The sequence below is a fragment of the Chanos chanos genome, chromosome 1, assembly GCF_902362185.1.
Source record: "Chanos chanos chromosome 1, fChaCha1.1, whole genome shotgun sequence".
NCBI lineage: Eukaryota > Metazoa > Chordata > Actinopteri > Gonorynchiformes > Chanidae > Chanos > Chanos chanos.
This window is the reverse complement of record NC_044495.1, coordinates 31,617,056-31,637,935: the sequence shown is the minus strand read 5'-3', so window position 1 is coordinate 31,637,935 and position 20,880 is coordinate 31,617,056. Positions and strand designations below refer to the sequence as shown.

Here is a 20,880-nt window from a genome sequence, read left to right as displayed (position 1 = left end):
TACCGCCACTCAGTCAAGCGTTGAAAAAACACCTGCTGCTTCAGCTCCCCTGCTGAGATGGCAGGTGCTTCCGCTAAGATGAGGATGCTTTAGCCCTAAAGCGAGAGAAACTTTTAAAAAAATCTGTGCACCTCTTAGTTCTGTGTCTGGCAACGCTTCTTCGATCATCTATTCTCTATCCTTGGTAGGGTTTTCTTTTATTATCGTGCTAAGTCTTCTGATCTTTGGATAAGAGACAGAGGTTTAAAGAGGGTGGGAAGGCGGGGGGGGCCCTATCGTGTTCCCTTTAAACTTTTCCTGAGCTCTGCCTGTCACTCCGCGATCTTTTCACTTCTTTATGTTCCTCTTACAATCCTTTTAACTCTATAAAATCACAAGCCTTTCAATAAAAACACTTTTTTTTCCTCCCTGGCCTCCTGTTATTCTTTTAAGGTAAGCATATCTTTTTAAAAGAGAGTTCTTGTTCTTTTCTTTTTTTTTATCCTTTCTTACTCAGAATTTCCTGTTCTGCTTCAAAATCCTGTTTTTTTTTTCACCCCATTTCTTGTTTCGTTTCCTATTTGGAATGGTAGCGTTCCAAATGTCAAGCCAATGACAAGGAGAAACGGGGATGCCTGCGTGGGTGCACAGCGGTGCAACGCGGCCGACTCTTTGGAGACAGTCTCTCTCATTCAGCCGTTTTCTGTGAGAACACCAGCCTCGAATTCTTTCGAAGCGGGAAGAGGGGTGGGGGGACAGGGGGAGTTGGTGTGGGTGCGAGGATTAGCTTAGTCATTCTCTGCCTGGCGTCACCCCTCTCTCTAATCAATTATGGATTTTGTGACCTCCAAAATGGCCCACTGTCACTTGTATTTGTTAATCGTTTGTGAAGGCTTTTAATATGGCTCATTCAGTGGGTAGCGGTCCAGAACAAATCCCAGGCACCGTGTAAAGATGTGTCTGCAATGGCGGCTTACTGCAGACCAGACAATTAATAAAAAGAAAAGTTATACATTTAGTCCACCTGAATGAAAAGACAGAGTTATCCTCTGTGTGAATGAAGCTGTTTGAATGGCTTGCAAGTTCTTCTTTTAATGTACTAGTCTTTTGTGTGCGGGTTTTTGTTTTTTTATTATTCCACAACTTTTTTATCCACAATTTTTATTTACACTCCAAAATGGAGTTCCTGTGTTTATTCTCAAATGTTTTTGATTTGCCTCACCTGGCCTTGGTCTTTTCTTTTTTAAGTTTTTTATTTTAATACTATGAAATTCAGCTTTTCTCAAGGGATTGTCTTTAATGGAATTCAGTGATTGCCAGAGCTTTTCTGAGCCTAGGCATCATAGCCATGTTAAGCTACTTATGCTCATTTAACTTGTTTGCTAAGTTCCGAGTCCAGGCAAAACAAACTATAGATCAATGGCACCAGCATCAGTGAGCCAAATGAGACTGATGCAAATGCTATTGGCATGTCCATTGATTGGATTCTCTCATGACCAATCAGCACCTGTCTGCAAACACTGATTTCACAAATCACGCGTTCTCTTTGAAACACAGACCAGAAATATTCCTTAGCTGACACTGAAGAAAAAGGAAGCAATATCTATAAATCTTAATGGAGTCAATGGATTTTATTGTCTGGTTTTGTTTTGTTTCTAAGCCTTGATACACCTGGCACTCCCGTAACAATGGGTAACAACAGTACACAGTGAGGACAGTTCCAATATGGAAATGTCCATTGGAGCAATATGATGTTTATCTCAGAGTTTAGTACATAGAGTCCAATGTAGGAGTTCACACTTGCAAAACATCTTATTATAAACATTCCTTTCAAGGACAGCTCTCATTGCAACAGTCTTTTGTTCCCGCTAATGATTCTTTATATATGTATATAATTCAAAGTAAGAGAATTAATCTGAGGATAACCACATTATTTTCCAAGCTTATTTACTCATTGTATGTAAGAGCAAGAGCAGTCTGAAAATCGAGGGCTGTGCATCAGCGGTGGAATGCACTAGTGATTCTTTCCTATTTTCTTTAGTATTTGGATAGATAGAGATGAAAAAGAAGATGTTAAAACATAAAATTATATTCTGTTGAACCATTTAGACAAAAGAAGTGAAGTCTCTTGAGTGCTCTTTGTGTACAACCCCCCCCCCCCCAAAACAGAACTATTTATTTGGACACCACGTCGGTCTGAATTCAGGAATGAGATTCAGTGCTGTTCACCTGAAATGAAGCTCCCTTTGATGCTGTCGTGGTAAATACGCCCCAGTACTGGGACTCTTGAGTTTGAATTGCAGCATTACCACCAGTTGGACAGGGCATTGCAAATAACACAATTGTCTGAGTTCTGGGAGAGTCATTGGGATAAGGTTTCCTTCCCATAATTACGCTTCAGTGACTCTTAACATCAGAGAGATGCCTGCACATTTGCAGGTGAATCCAAGGAAATATATAAGAAGTACATATCAGAATTATAACTTCTGATTAGTTTAATTGCTATTAGCATCAGCTTCTTTTGTTCTCATATGAACCAAAAAATCAATAGATTTAATGACTGCATAATTTGATTTAATAGTGACTTTAAAAGTGACTTTGATGATATTTATTGAAAATACAACTAATCTCAAATTACCACCTGAATAGATATTTCTAAAATCTCTATAACTCATATAGCTACATTTCAATTACATATGGTGACGTATTCATTTGTTCATGTGTTTAACATTTAAAGATGAACTAGGAAAATAACACAAGACCAGTGATCTTACATGTCTAAACTGCATGTCATGTTTACATTTGGTCATGCTTTTTTAAAACAAGTGGTCATATTGCAGTAGTGACTGGCACAGAAAAATTACTCAAACAACTTTGTACAATCTTAACCCTTATCCTAGCCTTGCGACTCTTGATCCAGTTCTTGAAAGCCATCTGAAACTTGGTAAAACTCAGCATTATTTGCATTCTCCCTCAGTAGTCAATAGGAAATGAACTGTATTGGATTAAAGGACGCAGAACATAAATGTGAACCTAAGGGCCTTTAAACATTTAGTGTATTTCAGAGAAGAAAGGTAAACTGAGGGTACCTATAAAAGTGTTAAAAGTGCTAAATGAGTGTTAAATGAGAGATTGAATGTGAAGAAGAGATTAGCTAAACAAACACACTAACAAAGAACAAAGAGGTGAAGCAGCCTGTTTAAACATAATTGCTTTTTTTCAAGTATGCCCACAAAGTGCTGTTTCTTTTTTTTTCGTTTTTTTTTTTATTGTAGTTTCATATCACTTAGTTCAGAACTCTATGATTTATACCTTTAATTACACTTTCTGACTGTCCACAGGCATTTCCTACTGAAGACTGGTGCAGGCACCGCCTCCCTCTTTGCCACTCCCAACCCAGGCTACACCATGGCAACAGGGGCAGTGTACTCCCCACCGGCCCGCCCCTTACCACGAAACACCCTCTCTAGAGGTGCATTCCGATTTAAGAAGTCACCCAAACACTGCTCATGGAAATGCACAGCTCTCAGCGCTGTGGCCGTGGCAACAGTGCTGTCAATCATCCTATGCTACTGTATCGGTAACTGTGACAATCGTTATAATAATTGTTGTCATTTTTGTGATCTTGTGTTTATGTGTTTGCATCTGTGCGTACATCTGTGTGTGCATGCTTTGTGTGTGTGTGTGTGTGTGTGTGTGTGTGTGTGTGTGTAAGATAGAGTAACAGAGAAGTGCTCAGGTGCAGACTGCAGTGGTCAGTATGTGACCATTAGAGATGGCTACTCATGTGGATTTTTTCTTCTTCCAGCCTTTCATCTTCAGCCAAAGCACCTGGTACCTGTCTTTAAATAGCCACCATGTCCCCATAAAATAAATGCACACACACGCGTACACACACACACACACACACACACACACACACTCACACTATCACAGACACAGACACAGACAGACAGACACATACACACACACACATACACACACACAAACAAACACACACACACACACACTCAGAGATTAATGTCAAGAGCACAGTAACCTGACCTTGGAACTTTTAGATGACAATGAGGAGATCCACATGAGACCCCAACTTTCAGGCACCGCCTCTCCCTCCATACACCACTCTCTTCTTCCTCTGCATTGTTCCCCACTGTGAGTTGTTTGCCGCAGTCAGAGACGCCCCATCCCCATCCTCCCCCTCCTCTTCCTCTTCCTCCTCGTCTCTGGCAGAGCTGTGCGTTTGAAAAACTCGCCCCCCCAAAGATCAAAACAAGAGGAAGAGAGATGAGCACAGCTCTGCCTCCTCAGCATGCTCTCTCACTGGGAACTTTTGAAGGAGCGTTTTCCCAAGCTGCATTCACACACACCATATAAGCTTTTCCAAACAACTAGAAAGTGTTTGCTGAAGACTGACAACAAGAAGCATGACAAAGGAAGGGATTAAAGAAGAAAAAGGGAGAGAGTAATGAAGAGGGGATATAGAAAAGTGAGAAAGAGAAAGAGAGAAAGTGATGGAATGAAATGTAGAGAAGAGACCAGAAGACAAAAAGCTGAAAGCAACCCCCCCCCCCCCACACACACACACACCCACACACCAATCTCCCCAACTTTTTTAGATCCTTGAGTTGATTTTGGTTCATTTCCAGTTTTATATGGAATATGAAATTTCATTCATCACTTTGACAGATATTTTCAAATGTCATCTGTTATCTTAAGATGTTCCTTCTCTCATTAACAAATAGATATGGTCTTATTCTATGGCATTTCAGTGGCAGAAACTAAAAAACAAACAGTCCATGCACACAGGTAATGGACACCGTGTATCATTGGTATGCCTTCCTTTCCTTGCAAGGAGTGTGGCATCAGAGCATGGAGATTCCGCTGAATTCTCCCTCTGTTTTCATCCACAGCCATGCATCTGTTTGGCCTGAACTGGCGTCTCAAGGATGTCGAGAGTCATGCCTTTGAGAATGGCCGGGCAAAGCCAGTGACGTCTCCAACGAACACTGTGTCTCCCTTCTCTACCAACAGTAAGAAAAATTCAGATGTTTCCATGTCCATCCTGTTCGACCATGTGTAATGTTTAGCTTTTGAATAAAAATGATGGGAACCCTCCACAAATTTCAGACAGTTCATATTTGTGATGCTGTACAGGGCTTAAATTACAGGATTATATTCCCCACACTTACTCACAGTTCCCGCAGCTGCTCTCTCCCCACATGTGCAGAATCACTGAGTCTGTTGTTCTGAAGGTTATTTAACTGACAGTATGAATCAGGTGGGCAAAATGGCTGTGGATTTGCAAAGAGAAATCTTGATCTGCTTCAAGTGCAGGTATGTAGAATATGATGCAAAGTTGTCCAATCAGAGTGTCTCAGTCTCTTGACATCAGTTTTCCTTTTGTAAACATTTGACTGATTCATTGCAGTGCATTACTGACTGTTTCTATGGAAACCTTAAGTGTTTTTTTAATCACCTCCAGTACCTTGAATATTGTTGTCAATTCCTTGGCTATTGGTCTCCTGGGGTTTAAAGAGTCTGCTTCTTTCTGCTTGTTATAAGAACATATTGGAAATTTCTGGTCTCTCCTCCTTACTCAGTCTCAAAGTTTTACTATACAACACCTCTGCTGAATGACTGGCCTGTCAACATCTTACTTCAGTGATACCCAATTCAGTCATCTCCCTATTAGTTTTTTAGTGAAGAGATATTTAATGGATTTGCTCTTATTTTCAGCTAGGGCTGTCCAATCCTGTTATTGAGCTGGTGCATTTGAAAGGCTTTTGTATAACTCAAAACTAAAGCTTCGCAGACCAGGGTATTCGGTGGCCAATTAAATAATTTTTTTCACTGTGTGAATTACTTAGATGGAGTAAACATTAAAGCTCTCATTTATCTGCTATGGATGAGCTAGAACTTTTTGATTATGTAACCGGACAAGAGGTTGACAGGTTGGTCCACTCTCAGTGGTCTAGACTATTAGATTTAAATGTTCGCTGGTGTTGCTAATTTACATGTCAGGATTTAGATTTCACCATTTGAAGGCAATCGATAGCGAGCTATTTTCCTCTTTCCTTAGAGAAACTTCAACTCCTCTGTCTCCCCACTGCATTGTTCTGGGCAGACCTCCTGAGCTAATGGCCTCTGTAATATATAGTTTAGTGAGAGTAGTGTGTTTGTCTTATCTTTGCCAGTTGTATCTTTCACCCTGTGGCTGTAATACAATCCCAATAACCTCTGAATTTTGTGACCTGAGCACTGGAAATACAAACTAGCTATGGGATACTGCCCAAATTCTGTACTTTTATGGAACAACACTGGAGAAAGATCACTGAGGTTTATATGTGAACAAACAACGATGGTTTTTAATTACTGTAATATATATGTGTGTGTGTGTGTGTGTGTGTGTGTGTATGTATATGTATGTATACATATATTAGCTAATAGTAATTCCTGAAACTAACAGATATAGATGGTTATTGAATTGAAATACATTGCTATTCATGTTTACATAAAGTCCTACTGCATTGTGAGACACATGATTGCAAGAATCGTTGTTGTTTTGGGTTTATGAAAAGTGCTTGACCAGCTGTAGGAAAGCATATTTCAAATAAACTTTTTTCCAAGGCTTCAGGCTGTTCACAACAACCAAAGGATATCAACTTTGATTTCAGGCTACATTAATAATGGACATCCAGATAAATCCACTGTGTCATCTTTCATTGAATCTTTTGTACAGTTTTGATATTGCTGATCTGTGTTTTCTTTGTGCTCCCAATGCATGAATTGAAAATTCCTTTGGATGATTTTCATAACTGTGTGTACACTGAAATAGTTGAAATAGCTGAAGTCCAGCTAACACTGTCCAGAGTGATTGCTTGAGTAGAAAAATGGTAGACAATTTAACAAATAGAATTTGCTTCTTTTACTGTGTATTGCAAGTGTTGACAGTGTCCTCCTCATGCTATAAATCTCATGAGGAAAACATGCCTTTTCATTAATGGAATGAATTCATAGAGTAGACTGAACTGAGCAGAGTGATAAACAGATTATGGAAATCACCTGTTTTCCTACTTGTAGGCCGAGTGGTTGTTGCCCAGCTGGATAACTCCTCGCTGGACACAGGAGAAGTACAAGTGGGGCAGGTGATAGGCCGCACCATACCTCCGGGAGTTTTCTGGAGGTCTCATCTTATCATTGACCAGCCACATTTCCTCAAGTTCAACATCTCCATCCAGAAAAACGCCCTTATCGGAGTCTATGGGAGGAAGGGTTTACCGCCCTCACATACACAGGTACACAGGCTGAAATGCAGAAAGGGTTTGGGGGGGGGGGTGTTTAGCACTATTTGCTAATAACCAGATGATTCCTGGTTCAAATTCTGTGAGAGCCCTTTTGAGATAATGTATTTGTGCCACTAATCGAAGCATTAAAACCCTAAGGGTTTCTTGAAATAGGTTGTGGAAGCATGGCATGCCTGTCTCTAGCCGTGGTTATATTTTTCCAGTGTGTCCTTTCAATGAACTTACATTTTTAAAAATAAAGATTTAAAAAGACCCCCAGCTTGATTTTCAAGATCAGAGAGCAGCCTCAGACTGTAAGTGAAATCCACAATCTGAGCAAGCTTAGTAAAAACAAATGCCACTTCATTTCACTTTGTTGTTCAGAGTAATGAGTAATGCAAAGAACAATAAAGAGCAATAAAGATTAATGCAAAGATTTCTTATCTGACAAATGTTACATACTTGTCCACTGTAGCTGGAAGTCAAAGGGAACACTTTTGGACATGTTTCCAGTGGCATTTGTGTGAACCAGGGTTGTTCTGTGTCCTGATTGCAGGCAGCCACCATCAGTCAGACCCATATATAGTTGCGTTAACAATTAAGTGAATAATGCTCTCTTCCATGTGCATTATGTTTGTTTGCAATACTGCGGAACTCATAATGAGAAAAATAAGCAGTGGCCAGTGTCACGTTCAGCAGATGAAGTGTGTGCTCTCTTTCTCTCCCTTAGACAGAGGTCATTCAAGAGTGAGACTTACATCTCTGTCAATTACTGGTTATTCTGAACTGGGGTGAAAAAGTGTATAAACATGATCCATGTTTGGATAATCTTTCCGATAAATTCATGAAATACCTGTATATTTAGGTATTTAGAAACTTCTAGGTCTTTAGAGATTCTGTCTACCCAGACTTCTAAAGAAAATGCATACAAAAGGAAAAAAAAAAGACAGCAGAAAACAACAATATTGACCTCAGCTATTCAATAAAAACAAGAGTGCACAGAGAGGGAATTGTACCTCAAAGGTGTTACAAAGGAAAAAAAGACAGAAAAAAAAGAACAAATCCTAACAAATTAAAGAAAACATTGTTTCAATCGATAGGCATCCGCCGAATGTCCACTGGAATTGTGTCAAATGAACAACAAGCCCTGTCAATTAAAACAAAGTCCAGAATGACTTCCAAAAACACTGCCTTCATTGTTACAGACATTCAAGAAATGGATTCCGTAAGCCATTAGTCCAGGCCCCACAGCAAGCTATTGAGTATGGTCTGCAGTTTTCTGTTAGACTCTTATAACTCTTTGGATTGAGTGATCAGATTCTAACACAATGTTTTCAGTACTGTTGTTGAGACAGAATTTGCTACTCCCCCCACCCCCTAATATTCACTTTTAGTTTCCTCTTTTTGACAATAAGATTAATAATAAATTATTTTGCTAGGGAAGAGTGAGTCATAGTAATGACTTCTAATTCACGGGAAATAAAATATACTAATAACCACTGATAATGGTTACTACATGCTAAACAAATTTAATTATTGCTTTGAGTTGTTAATATCATACACTTTTCAGTACTGGTCTCTTACCAATGGTAAATCTTAGAATTTGGATCATCCAAATACTCTGGATGTCTGAAATGTATCTCCGTTAATTTTGAGTTCTTAATCTGTGGTATTGTTGGAACATGTAGGATGCACAGACAGCAAAATGTTGCTTGCTTACAACTGTATGGGAAACAAGTGTGTGTATGTGTGTGTGTGTGTGCGTGTGTGTGTGTGTGCTTCAGTATGACTTTGTTGAGCTGTTGGACGGCAGTCGGCTGATATCCCGTGAACGCCCTCCCGCTTACCCGGATCTCAGGGACCAGCTGGAGAAGACGGTCAGCATGCACCAGGCAGGGTTCATTCAGTACCTGCACAAGGGCGTGTGGCACTTGGCCTTCTACAACGATGGCAGAACTGTGGAACCGGTCTCATACAACACTGTAATACTTGGTGAGCAGCCAGGCACATGAGATCTGTGCTTTTTACATTTACAAACTGCTGACTGTAGGTTTGTGACAACACAGCAACACATGAATTAATGTATATAATGTATTTTGTGTATGTATTTTTGTGTGTTTTCAACAAAACACTCTGGCTTACTGAAGATGTGTTTTAGGATCAGGATGTGACTTCTGTGTTTGTGTTCCTCAGTATGTGCATTTCAGAAAATCCCCCCTCCCCCCTCCAATTCCTAATTCCTAATTCCTAATTCCTAACTCAATTTGAAGAATTTATTTCACTGCATTGTTTAGCTTGGCTGTATTTTTTACTATCGCTTTCCCCATAACATGTCCCCAAGACACTGATTTTGTGAAAACGGTGAGCTGATTTGAGTTCCTTATCCCTACTTAGCCACCCCTTCTTTGGAGGGAAGTAAGCCTGGCAGTAAGACTAATGATTCTGAAGCCTTCTCTTATTACCTTATGGATCTTTGGAATTAGGAACCGCCCCACTCATGTTGGCTATACTATGAAGGTCTAATGGAATAATGTAAATGCAATGAAAGCCTGTTATGAATCAATCCTTTTCCTTAGAAGCAGATGTAAGATTCTGTGTGCTGACTCAGGGTTTTTTTTTCTGATCTAACTTACACAGTTTGTGCTGCTTACTCAGCCTTGGGCTTCAAAATATTTGGCCATTTTTTTCAATGTAAAAATGCAATTTGGCAAAATTTCTTTCATTCAGGGCCAGTTCATTTAATATACTGAAATGTCTCAGCTGCATGATTGCTCAGTTTATAGCTGCATTTAAATGCATCACTTTAAGTTTATATATATATATTGGTTCAAATCATGGGCTTTAGAATGTTTAGGACTTCAGATCCTTGCAATAATACCTCCTAGCCATGAATGCTGAGAGAGATGCCGGCGTCCCATCCCATCCCTCAGCTTGTCAGGGCAGTGTGGATGAATTTAGGAAAGGGCTTTTAAAGCATACAGCTTTGTCAGCTGCTGGAGGAATGTCATGTCTCTTTCTCATTCTAGGATCTGTCATGGAATGCCCACACAACTGCTATGGCAACGGAGAATGTGTCTCTGGCACATGTCATTGTTTCCCAGGATTCCTTGGGCCTTATTGCTCTAGAGGTATAATGGGACCGTATGTTATACCCATTATCACAAATGATCAATGTACTGAATTATTAACCCTTGATCTTAGCACGTTTTGATTTCCCTTCGATAGAGAAACCAAGGACAATTTCTCATCCACATATGATTATGATAGTTCAGCTCTAGAGAAACAGAAAGCTACTTCATTGTCTAAAAGAAAACAAAACTACTCAGTGAACACCTTGAAACACCTCTCTCTCCTTCTCTCTCTCTCCTTCTCTCTCTCTCCTTCTCTTTCTCTCAGCGGCCTGCCCAGTGCTGTGCAGTGGTAATGGTCAGTACAGTAGGGGGCGCTGTCAGTGCTACAGCGGCTGGAAGGGCACAGAATGTGACATACCCAGCAGTCAGTGCTTGGATGCTGTGTGTGGGGGTCACGGCCTCTGTATTTCGGGTGCTTGCGTGTGTAACGCTGGCTACAAGGGTGACAAATGTGACCAAGGTATCATTTAATAATTACAGCATTTCACCTCTGATTGTTTTTTTCCCACTTTTCTGGTCTCTTGAGGGTGGTTTATAAAAAGATTGATAACTAGTTGATAAATGAAGATGTCATTTTCATTGTCTCCATGCATTTCATTACATGAGTGACTTTATTGACTCATTTGGTTGTTCTGTGTATGCATCATTTAATGTTAATGACTCATGGAAATTGCTTTTATAAGTGATGATCTTTCACTCCATTACAATGCACTATCCCAAAAAAGTACTGTACGTTTCATACATATACCCACTCACTTTCAATTATGATATACCCTCACACCTACTGCGCTCAGGTCAAACCAATCAGATGTACTGATTCCAGTTCCACTCCTGAGAGTTCCATTCCCCGATATATGTTTCAGATCACTGGACCAATTTGAGATGATGTCATTTAGTTGACATAGTCATTCATAACACAGGGAGAGGTAACTGCTTTTTTTTTAAGGAAAGACATGAAATCACGGCAAAGAAACACTAGACTGTATATTTATATGAGGTTTTCTGCATTGCTATAACATGACTGAAGCACTGTTAGACATTATGTTGTGTTCACCTTGAGATCCAAACATATTTTTTAGTTGATGTTTACTACAGCTTGGTACATTTGTTTCAGTTAGGTGTTGAGCACCGTTCTTTTTTCAAAAACAACAAGTTAGGATACGGGGTAGGAGAGGAGAGAACTTTGCTTAAGGCCACAGTGGAAGCAGTCGGTGGAAGGGCAGGGACATTAGAACCGGCAGCCTTCTGAACTAGGTCCAAACCTCTGCACCCCCTCCACCTGTGATTTCAGTCAGTGACTCCTGGTATAAGGCCCTAACCCATGAGTCACCGCCTGCTGTTCCCACAGCTGTCCTTTTCTCATCTTACTCGGTATGGAGTGAGATTATGATGTAGGTTAGAAATGGACTGAGCTTAACTGAGTACATGAATTTCATTTATGCTTGCAGAGCACTAATGCATAGGCTACACTAACAGTTAGAGAAACATTTCTGAGAAAATTCTTCGCAGTTGACAAGGGTGTAATTATTTCTGGTGGAACTAAGCTACTGGAGGAGGACTTTGTAAATGCGTCTATAAATGTCTTCAAAGGTCAAAATTGACCTATTTGGCAACATAAAAAAAAAGAAGAAAAAAAAAAAAAAAAGATTGCTTGCTGCTGAGAAGCTCTTGAAACCTTTCAAACTCACCTTGAGATGAAGCAAGGACACAAGACCCAGCATATTTTACATTAAGCACTCTTCATGGAACTGCACTGAAATAAATTCCCTGTACATCTCTCAAAACCAAACATTATCAGTGTTATATACAGAACTGTTACATAGCAGTTTTGTACATAACAATTTATAACACAAGTGTCCTTGCACTTTGTTTACTACTGTTTCTTCTAGTGGACTGTTTAGACCCGTTCTGTTCGGCCCACGGCTCATGCCTGCACGGACGATGTCGTTGTAACCCAGGTTGGACTGGAGCCAGCTGTGAGACTCAGATCACCTTGTGTCCAGAACACTGCTCTGGCCGTGGAACTTTCCAGTCCGAGACTGGAACCTGCGTCTGTGAGGCTAACTGGACTGGGCCTGACTGTTCAATGGGTAAGAGAGGACCTTTGGGATGACTGATTATGGCGCAGATATATCATACACATGGCTTAGTCAAAAATAACAGGATTCAAAGCTAGGCTGTTTTCTAACCCTTTAGTCATGCTGTGATTAAACGGTTGTTTATGAGCTTTATGGATTTAGTCACCTTTGCTCTCTTGATCTACTTGTGAGGGAATACTAAAACTCCAGAGATAGCTAACCATGATGCATGCTCTGTAATAAAACCTTCTTACAGGCATTACTACAGGAGCCTCTATTGCATAAACAGTCATGCAACCCTATGTGCTCACCTTCCTTGATTGTCTGTGTTAACACTGAACAACACTGGATACAGCTTGGCCCTACTACCGTGCTCAGTGGGACATTGTCTCTTCATTACCTCCGCAGTTCCACCTCAATTAAATAAACTTTAATTAACGGCCATGTGGTGTGGATCGACCCGCCTCCCGCCGGAACCCACCAGTGCTAAAGGCAGATAAACACCTTACCACTAATGAAAAATTGATTGCATCGACTCACACAGAAAGAGGACCCTTTAAAAAAATTGATCTGATTTATCCCTCCTTTTCTGTCTCTATATTTCTCTCTCTATCTCACAACAGTTTAATATTCCACAGAGCCAGCCGGGCCTAATCAGGCTCTCCAAGGTCTCACAATCGAAGAACTTAAAAAAAAAGAAAAAAAGAAAGAAAGAAAGAAAGAAAGAAAGAAAGAAAAAAAAAAAACCCTTCCTCTTGTTAAGAAGGTGGACACGCATCTCAGAGTACAAACAACCCTGGGGAAAACTTGGTTCAATTCTATTCAATTTTATTTGTGTCTTTTCTTGCTCCTTTTGTTTTCATGAAATTTGTTTGACACAAAGTGGGTTAAGAGAACACCTTGGCTTGACAATATTTGAAAATTGAACCTCTAGCACCTGAGTCCAGAGTTGGGAATGACCCACAGGAGGGTTATGCTTTCTGAGGTAAATCATACTAATGTCAGAGCTGCTTGTAGGAAGTGTGTATTGGGGAGGTTGCTGGATTGTTGAAGATATAATTCTACCCAATGAGAAACTGAAATAGAGGAAGGAAGGGAGGAGATGTTTCCGGATTTCAAACACCTGTTTGTTAATTGAGTTTAGGTTTTGGTCTATGCATATTTAACTGTCTCTTTGTCCCTTAAAACTTTTAATAGATTTGAGCTTTCCAGACTGTTTTGTTTAGTAAAAAGAGCCGCGTTTGTCATCAAGAGGCTCTCTTATCTGGGCTCCATTTTCTATTCGCTGAGTAAGAACTGTTCAGTTACTCAGCTTCAGCTAGAGACTCAAAGTCTTAAACAAGTCTGGCTAGAAGTTAGCAAATATGTAAAAAAATCACTTTTTATGTCTATTTGGCTGTGAATTGCGTTTCTCTTGCAATTGTTGTCATATAACTATAATTGCAATCTTGGCTTTATTCCAAGATGTACCAATATGGGAAGAAAAAAAAACATGTTGGAAAAAGAATAATTACTCTCCTTCAAAGACTCCATCATGGTGATGAATTACATCCTTTGAGAAAACATGATTCACTTGTAAATGTTTTTGCTGTTGTCGAAGATGACTATCTGAAAAAACAAACAAACAAACAAACAAACAAACAAGCAAAAAAACCCCAACAGCAACAATAACAAAAAAAAAAACCCAAAACAAAACTGTGGTTCTCATTTCCTTGCGTTGGAGGGCTGCCATAGTAAAATATTGACATATTTTTTGGTATATTTATAATGTATAAAAGAATATCTTATGAGATGTTTCCTGCTAAATATTATGCCACAAATAAGCTATTACAAAAGAATGATGCGCATGCACGCATGTTATGGTTATGGATGTGTATAAGTATACCACTACAGACAGGGATAACAAGCTATTTTCAAATGGCCTTGCCATCGATGTTTTACAATTAAATCTGTGTTTTGCATCTCACATTTTTCAACATCCTCCTTTTGAATAATTTAATTTGATTCTTGTTTATTGTTGACAATAAATACAAAAATAATAGCTGCGTATAACTGTCTTGATCAAATTCCTGATGCCTGTCTGTTGAAGCACTGGGAAAGCTACCAGATTAGTAATTGAAAATACCAGTATATATTACCGGGTCTGGTGAATCCTTTCACTGAATTCATATACTCTTTCATTTCCCATTGTCCTCACTGATACAGGGGTTTGTTCACTCCACACCTGTGCTCACTGCTGTTGTTTCAGAGGTGTGTACGACAGACTGCGGTCCTCATGGCTCATGTGTTGGAGGTGTGTGTCGGTGCTCAGAGGGCTGGACCGGGCTGGGCTGTGAGCAGGCGGACTGCCAGCCCCATTGCGGGGATCATGGTGTGTGTCGAGACGGCAAGTGTGAGTGTCTCCAGGGCTGGACGGGGGAGCGCTGTAACATCGGTGAGTCAAACACAGTGGGGGCATTAACTATCAGTCTGAGAGAGGTAATGATGACACACTTATAATGGTGGAGATAAAGAGAAAGGGCTTTGGAAAGATGATCTGGAGACAGATGCCAGGAGTCTGACTGGAGCTGTATTAATATGGGGACTGCTGTGTTCTGCTGGGGTCAAGGGTTCTTTGAGTTTTGAATTATGGCAAAAGTCAGTAAATTCTGTGTTGTTAAACACACACACTTTATCAAGCACATGAATTCGTCTTCAGTTTAGTTTTTAAGTTCCGTTTGTTGAAATCATTGAAGTGATTAAACGAATTTTACAATACTGAACATTCATCTCTGAATTTAAAATATGCACAAAACATTAAGCATTAAAGAGTTTACAAGTTTCTGAATTACTTAAACATAACCAAATGTGTTAACAATTAATATTGCATGGTCATTTTTTATTTATTTTTTCAGTAATGGGTTACAAAGAACTTATAAAGAGTTTCTATAAGTTTCATTATGTGCTCCTTTAACAAGTTTTATCTGATTTATGAATTAAGAGAAGTTTGCAGTTTTAACAGAATTGCAGATTATCTGGACACTTTTGAAAAGGCTATTTTAGTTTCTCTGGTTTGTTCAGTAAAACATTTTAGCTTTGGTTTTCATCTGGAACGTAATTATCCCCTGCAGAAAACTGTGTGTAATCATCTCAATAACTTATTGATTCTATTTGTGTTGACACAATACTGTTCGTACCACTGATCAATTTGATCTTTTTGTTGTCTTGTTGTCTTGTTGGTGGTTTAGACATTGTATATTTTGAAACTTTTGTGTAGGTTATTCTTGTCAGCTACAGAGTACACTTTTGAGACAATTCATAGAACTCTTATTTCTTTTTTTACACTTCCCTCTGTCTCTGTCATTTCTCCAGCTCACTTTCTTGATGGGAAAATCAAAGGTACTGTGCTCACTCACACTGCCTGTCATCTTGTTGCCTCATTATTGTAACTCTTAATACATCCATATCTACACTGAAGTTCTTTTAATCTGAAGCCTGTCACCCAGTTCAGGTGGTCCATAATAGGTACAATTCCTCCGGAATACAAACTCTTTTTTGCACTGATCCTAACAGATAGACTCTCTCTCTTTCTTACCAAAGTCCCTCAATATCCCAAAATGCCAGCCTCATCTTAATGTTGAATGATGCTCAGCAAATATCAGAATGAAATGTCATGTTTACCAAGGAGAGGGCAAAGACTTGGTATATTAGCCAAGCTTTCGGCTTCCCCCTCAGGGAGGGAAGTGGGGCTGGTTACGTACTTTGGCATAATAAATGTGATTGTCGATATAGTGGTGAATTGTCAGTACGGATAAGCGTTGTAATGCTTTTTCCTGACTGTCTCTTCATGGAAGCAGACTGGATAGGATATAGAGGTAAAGGTTATGCTGCCCTAAAGAGATTTATGTCTCAACCAGTCACTCTTCCTCCTTCTGTTCCTGAAGCATGACGTTCACGTGTCTCTTTGCACCGTCTACCAATGTGTCTTCACATGTGCAGAGTCAACAGGATCTTCATTTGTAACTAGGCTGATCAGTCTCACATACAGCACACAAAGTGAACATGTACACACATGCAAATGTACACTCTCAGTGGCAACAAACTTAAAACTACAGCATGAATACATCTTTTCCATTAAGAAATGACACATAGACATGTACATATGCACAAATAAACTTATCTACCACAAACATGGACCATGCAAACAGTTAAACACACACACACACACACACACACACACACACACACGCACCACACTTTTCTAAGACCTCTGCTGTTCTGCCCCCTACATTGTGTCACTCTTAGTCTAAACCCCAGTGTTAAATTGAATAGTTGCTAAGTTTTCTTTGCTTAGCAATTTCTTTGACCTCACTCATTCTGTTTGAAGGGATGTGATTCAACCACTTATAGAAAATGTCTGACAAATCCTACCTATATATTGTGCGCTTTCCCTGAATGGACTGTAAATTCACATGAATGCTGCACTACCACACATCTCAGGCACCCTGGCTGTCACTTGTTAGTATCTATTCGGGTAGATAACTTCTGAGTTTTAAAGATTAATCACACTGACCAATGCAGACTTCAGATGAATGAGTCTGTATACGGCAACCAAGAACAATAAGAGTTTGCCAGATGATAAAGAATGTAAAATTAGATTAATAAGATTGCAGAAAAAAAGGAAATACTAAATATATTCAGCATTTACCGCAGCTTTACAATTGATCAAAATCTGCCATGTTCAAACAGATGAAAAGAATATTTTCACTGTGAGCTCATGTGAAATTGCAGTCTCACTTCATCTCCCCAAGTCCTGTCTATTGTCTATGAAATGTCAAATCTTAGATGTCTCATTGATTTTAGGCACACATTTTCCATTTTAACCCTCTTTATGTCAAGAAAGAATTTGTCCCCTCCTTCCAAACTATTCTCCTTCTCTGATTGGCCAGTTTGAATGACTGATGTCTTTGTCCTGGTAGATAGTTGCCCTGGGCTGTGTAACAGCAATGGGAGGTGTATTCTGGATCAGAATGGGTGGCACTGCCTCTGCCAGCCTGGGTGGAGAGGGGCAGGGTGCGATGTTGCCATGGAAACCCTCTGTTCAGATGGCAAGGACAACGAAGGCGGTGAGTGAGCTGGCAGACCTATTTTGTCTTGACCCCTGGAAATTTCCTCTTATTATGTGCCATATTGTGTGGCGAGGCAATGGTGCTCCTCCAGGAATTTGGAATAATGACAACACCAAAAGGCTTGTCTCTGAGGTCTGACTTGAAAAGCCTCCATAATTAGTGCTTAGAGACTCACTAAGAGCATGGAGAAATGGCCCTTAATTTCCAGTTTAAAATGCCAGGAGGAACGTGATGACTTTACTGGAAAGTTCCAATTTAAAGTACTGAATATAATGGCATTTGGAAATGCTGCTGTGGTTCTTTTAATGTTTCTGTCATTCTTAAATGAAACAGAGCTCAGAATATGTCTCTGTACTTGCGATGCCAAAACATCTCATAAATATTACGACCAAATTATTCACTGGAACTTGATGATGAAATCAAATGTCATCAAAGGTAACACATAATTAAAGATTCTGTGAGCCATTTACTCTTTACCTTTTCTTTGACCACCTAGATGGTTTGCTTGACTGTATGGACCCAGACTGTTGTCTGCAGAGCTCTTGCCAGGGCCAGCCATACTGCCGTGGTACCCCAGACCCCAGCACCACTGTGGCCCAGCACAAGGACCAGTCTCCTTCACAAGCTGCCCAGAGCTTTTACGAGCGGGTCAAGTTTCTGGTGGCACCGGGTGGCACTCACACCTTGCCTGGGGAGAACCCATTCAATAGCAGGTAAAGACACTGCTATTTGAGAATTATTCTGGAATACTCAGCATAGTTTGTGATGTACAGCCATGTATGTAAATGCAGAATTTATATCAGGAGGCTTATGTTTATATTGGTTCAACTGAACAACAAGAGGAAAAAAAACTGCTGGAAATAGATATTACAGTGGCTCCTATTTAAGTACTAGATGAATTTATCTTTTTTTGGTCACGTTATATACCTGTGACTTTGCTGACATATCTAAACTGTCTTCACTAGATGAATGAGATATAACACTACATCACTAAATTTACCTTTTGGAAGACAAACTCAGACACAACATTAGGTAGACTCAACATTGGACATTGATAAACCAACTAGTCACATTTGCAGTTTTATAATCAGAGAGAAATGACTTGTTCACAGATACAGCTGCAAGTTGTGGAGGGACACAAAGCTATCTGAGGACTTTTCATACCTGATTTTTTATTTGTTTTCTATATGCTTTTTTGGTTGCCTTCTTCATAGTTGATTCAGAAAAAGTTTTCTTTTCCCCTTCATGTGAAAGAATATGATGTCATTTGATGTGCTGCAGAAATCTTTTATGTACCATTCAAGATTTTAGATACTATGGAGAGATTCTGAGATCTTAGAATTGAATAACAAAGAGAAGCATTTGTCTGGTAGAGTCTGGAGGTCATAAGCAAACTAACTCGGTTTATTTTTCAGCAGTTCATATGGTTTGTCTCAAAAGCAAAAAGTTTTGAGTGCGTCTTTTATGGTCTAAAGTGACATTATATGTGCTGTGCTTCCATAATATGGCATGTCAGTACTTCAGATTGTGGATTAGATCAGATTGTGAATTGGATCAGATTGTGGATCGGACCAGACTGTGGATCGGATCAGACTGTGGGTTGGACTATTGATTTCACTGAAAAGTTGATTTGTATTTAGCTGTGGGATGCTTTACAGTTATTTTGGCTGTTTGCCTCTTGTCATTGTCTTACTGAACAGTGAACATCTATGCAAGTCTTAGTGCTCCTTGTGTAAATTAGTCAGTTTGACTGTTATATTCATATATCTTATTCTTATGTAATCCATGCGGTGTATTTCAGTATTTATATTTTCTAAACAAATCAAGAAAATCTTTTTTTTTAGGAAGGCAAAAGAGGATATTTTTATTTTTATTATTATCATTATTATTATTATTATTATTATTATTATTATTATTGTTGTTGTTGTCGTTGTTGTTGTTGTTTTTTGTCTTTTGTCTTTTAAACAGAATATAGGAGCTCTGAAGAAAGTAGGAGCTCTGAAAAAAAGACGGGGGGGGGGAGTGTTCTTTGATTTTCTACATAAGTTGGGAGTGAAACAGTAATTAATGGAAAAATCGTGCTCACTGGTGCTGAAATAGCAGTTAAGAGGCACAGAACGTTTGACTGCTGAACGTTTGAATTGAAGTGTCGAGTACTTGTCATCTACTTTTCATCAAGCTGGTTCACAGAAGAATTAAGGCCAATTCCATTTGAATATAGTAAATTCAAGATATGTACTGCAATTCATTTCATGAACATGAACAGTTTTTGCTTGATTTTCATAAAATTAAGAGGAACGTCCATTGATTTGCCTAGCAGAGAGTGTCCCGACATAGCGAAGGCTGAACAGCCTGGCTTGACTCACTGCCGCAGACAAATGAAAGTGAATTCTCTGAGAACCTTTCGCCTTTGAATGATGAAATGTTTGATTAAGTGATGATGAGAAAAAAAAAAATCTTTAAAACCCTCTGCTCCAACACTCATTGTTCCAGTGTTTGGACATACTATCTTACAATTAGTCAGATATTGCAGGCCGACTCTGAAATTGGGGTTTGTGGGATAATTCATGTCATTAATTATTCTTATTCAGAAATTCTGTAATGATGAACCTCCCTTGGTGATGAAAGGATAAAATGCAAATGTGATAAATGTCTGAGGCTAGGAGGAAGATGTATTCTGGCCTGTTTTTAAAGACATAAGAGACTGGACATTGGCTCAGTTTTTGTTTAAAAACACATTAGGCTCTGTCGACTACACGTCCTGAGTAGCAGACAGGGAGACATTTCCTCAGCCCTTCTACTAATCTTTATTGTTTTGGGTATAATGTTTTTACTCATCTCATGATGGCACTCAGAGCCAAAATGTGTCTCTTTTTTGCATTTGCGTACGTGTTTTGGTTTTTGACGGGGGTAAATTAGTTGTTTTCTTGGCCTTGAGGGAGGAAAGGGTGCACAGCTATTAACGATGCCTTTGTTTACTGTGAGACTGTTTATCATGTCCTGTGTGTGTTTTGTTTATCTGGCAGTCTGGCGTCGATCGTGCGGGGTCAAGTGCTGACAGCAGACGGAACACCGCTGATAGGAGTGAATGTGTCCTTTCTACATTACCCAGAATATGGTTACACTGTCACACGACAGGATGGGATGTGAGTGCTTAACACACACACACATTTACACTCACACACACACACACACACACACACACACACACACACACACACATCCCTCTCTTGCTGCAAAATTTCAGTAAAAATATGACCTCTTTGGTTTTGAGAGGTTTTAATTAGGATGAACTCTTTTC

The 20,880-nt window shown here is 39.5% G+C and overlaps 1 protein-coding gene across 3 annotated transcripts in view; it reads left to right on the top strand.

Moving 5' to 3' along the window:
* LOC115807722 (teneurin-3) overlaps window positions 1-20,880 on the top strand; it is a 76,025-nt gene that overhangs the window by 32,643 nt on the left and 22,502 nt on the right. The window contains exons 4-14 of one of the 3 annotated variants that reach the window (XM_030768858.1): window positions 3,321-3,559; window positions 4,890-5,009; window positions 7,066-7,274; window positions 9,047-9,254; window positions 10,289-10,390; window positions 10,659-10,853; window positions 12,283-12,483; window positions 14,720-14,905; window positions 17,430-17,576; window positions 18,076-18,292; window positions 20,606-20,725. In XM_030768858.1, the coding sequence (XP_030624718.1) occupies window positions 3,321-3,559; window positions 4,890-5,009; window positions 7,066-7,274; window positions 9,047-9,254; window positions 10,289-10,390; window positions 10,659-10,853; window positions 12,283-12,483; window positions 14,720-14,905; window positions 17,430-17,576; window positions 18,076-18,292; window positions 20,606-20,725 (1,944 nt within the window). Of the gene's footprint in view, window positions 1-3,320; window positions 3,560-4,889; window positions 5,010-7,059; window positions 7,275-9,046; window positions 9,255-10,288; window positions 10,391-10,658; window positions 10,854-12,282; window positions 12,484-14,719; window positions 14,939-17,429; window positions 17,577-18,075; window positions 18,293-20,605; window positions 20,726-20,880 lie in introns of all 3 variants that reach the window. The other 2 variants (XM_030768849.1, XM_030768866.1) reach the window with 2 other exon arrangements.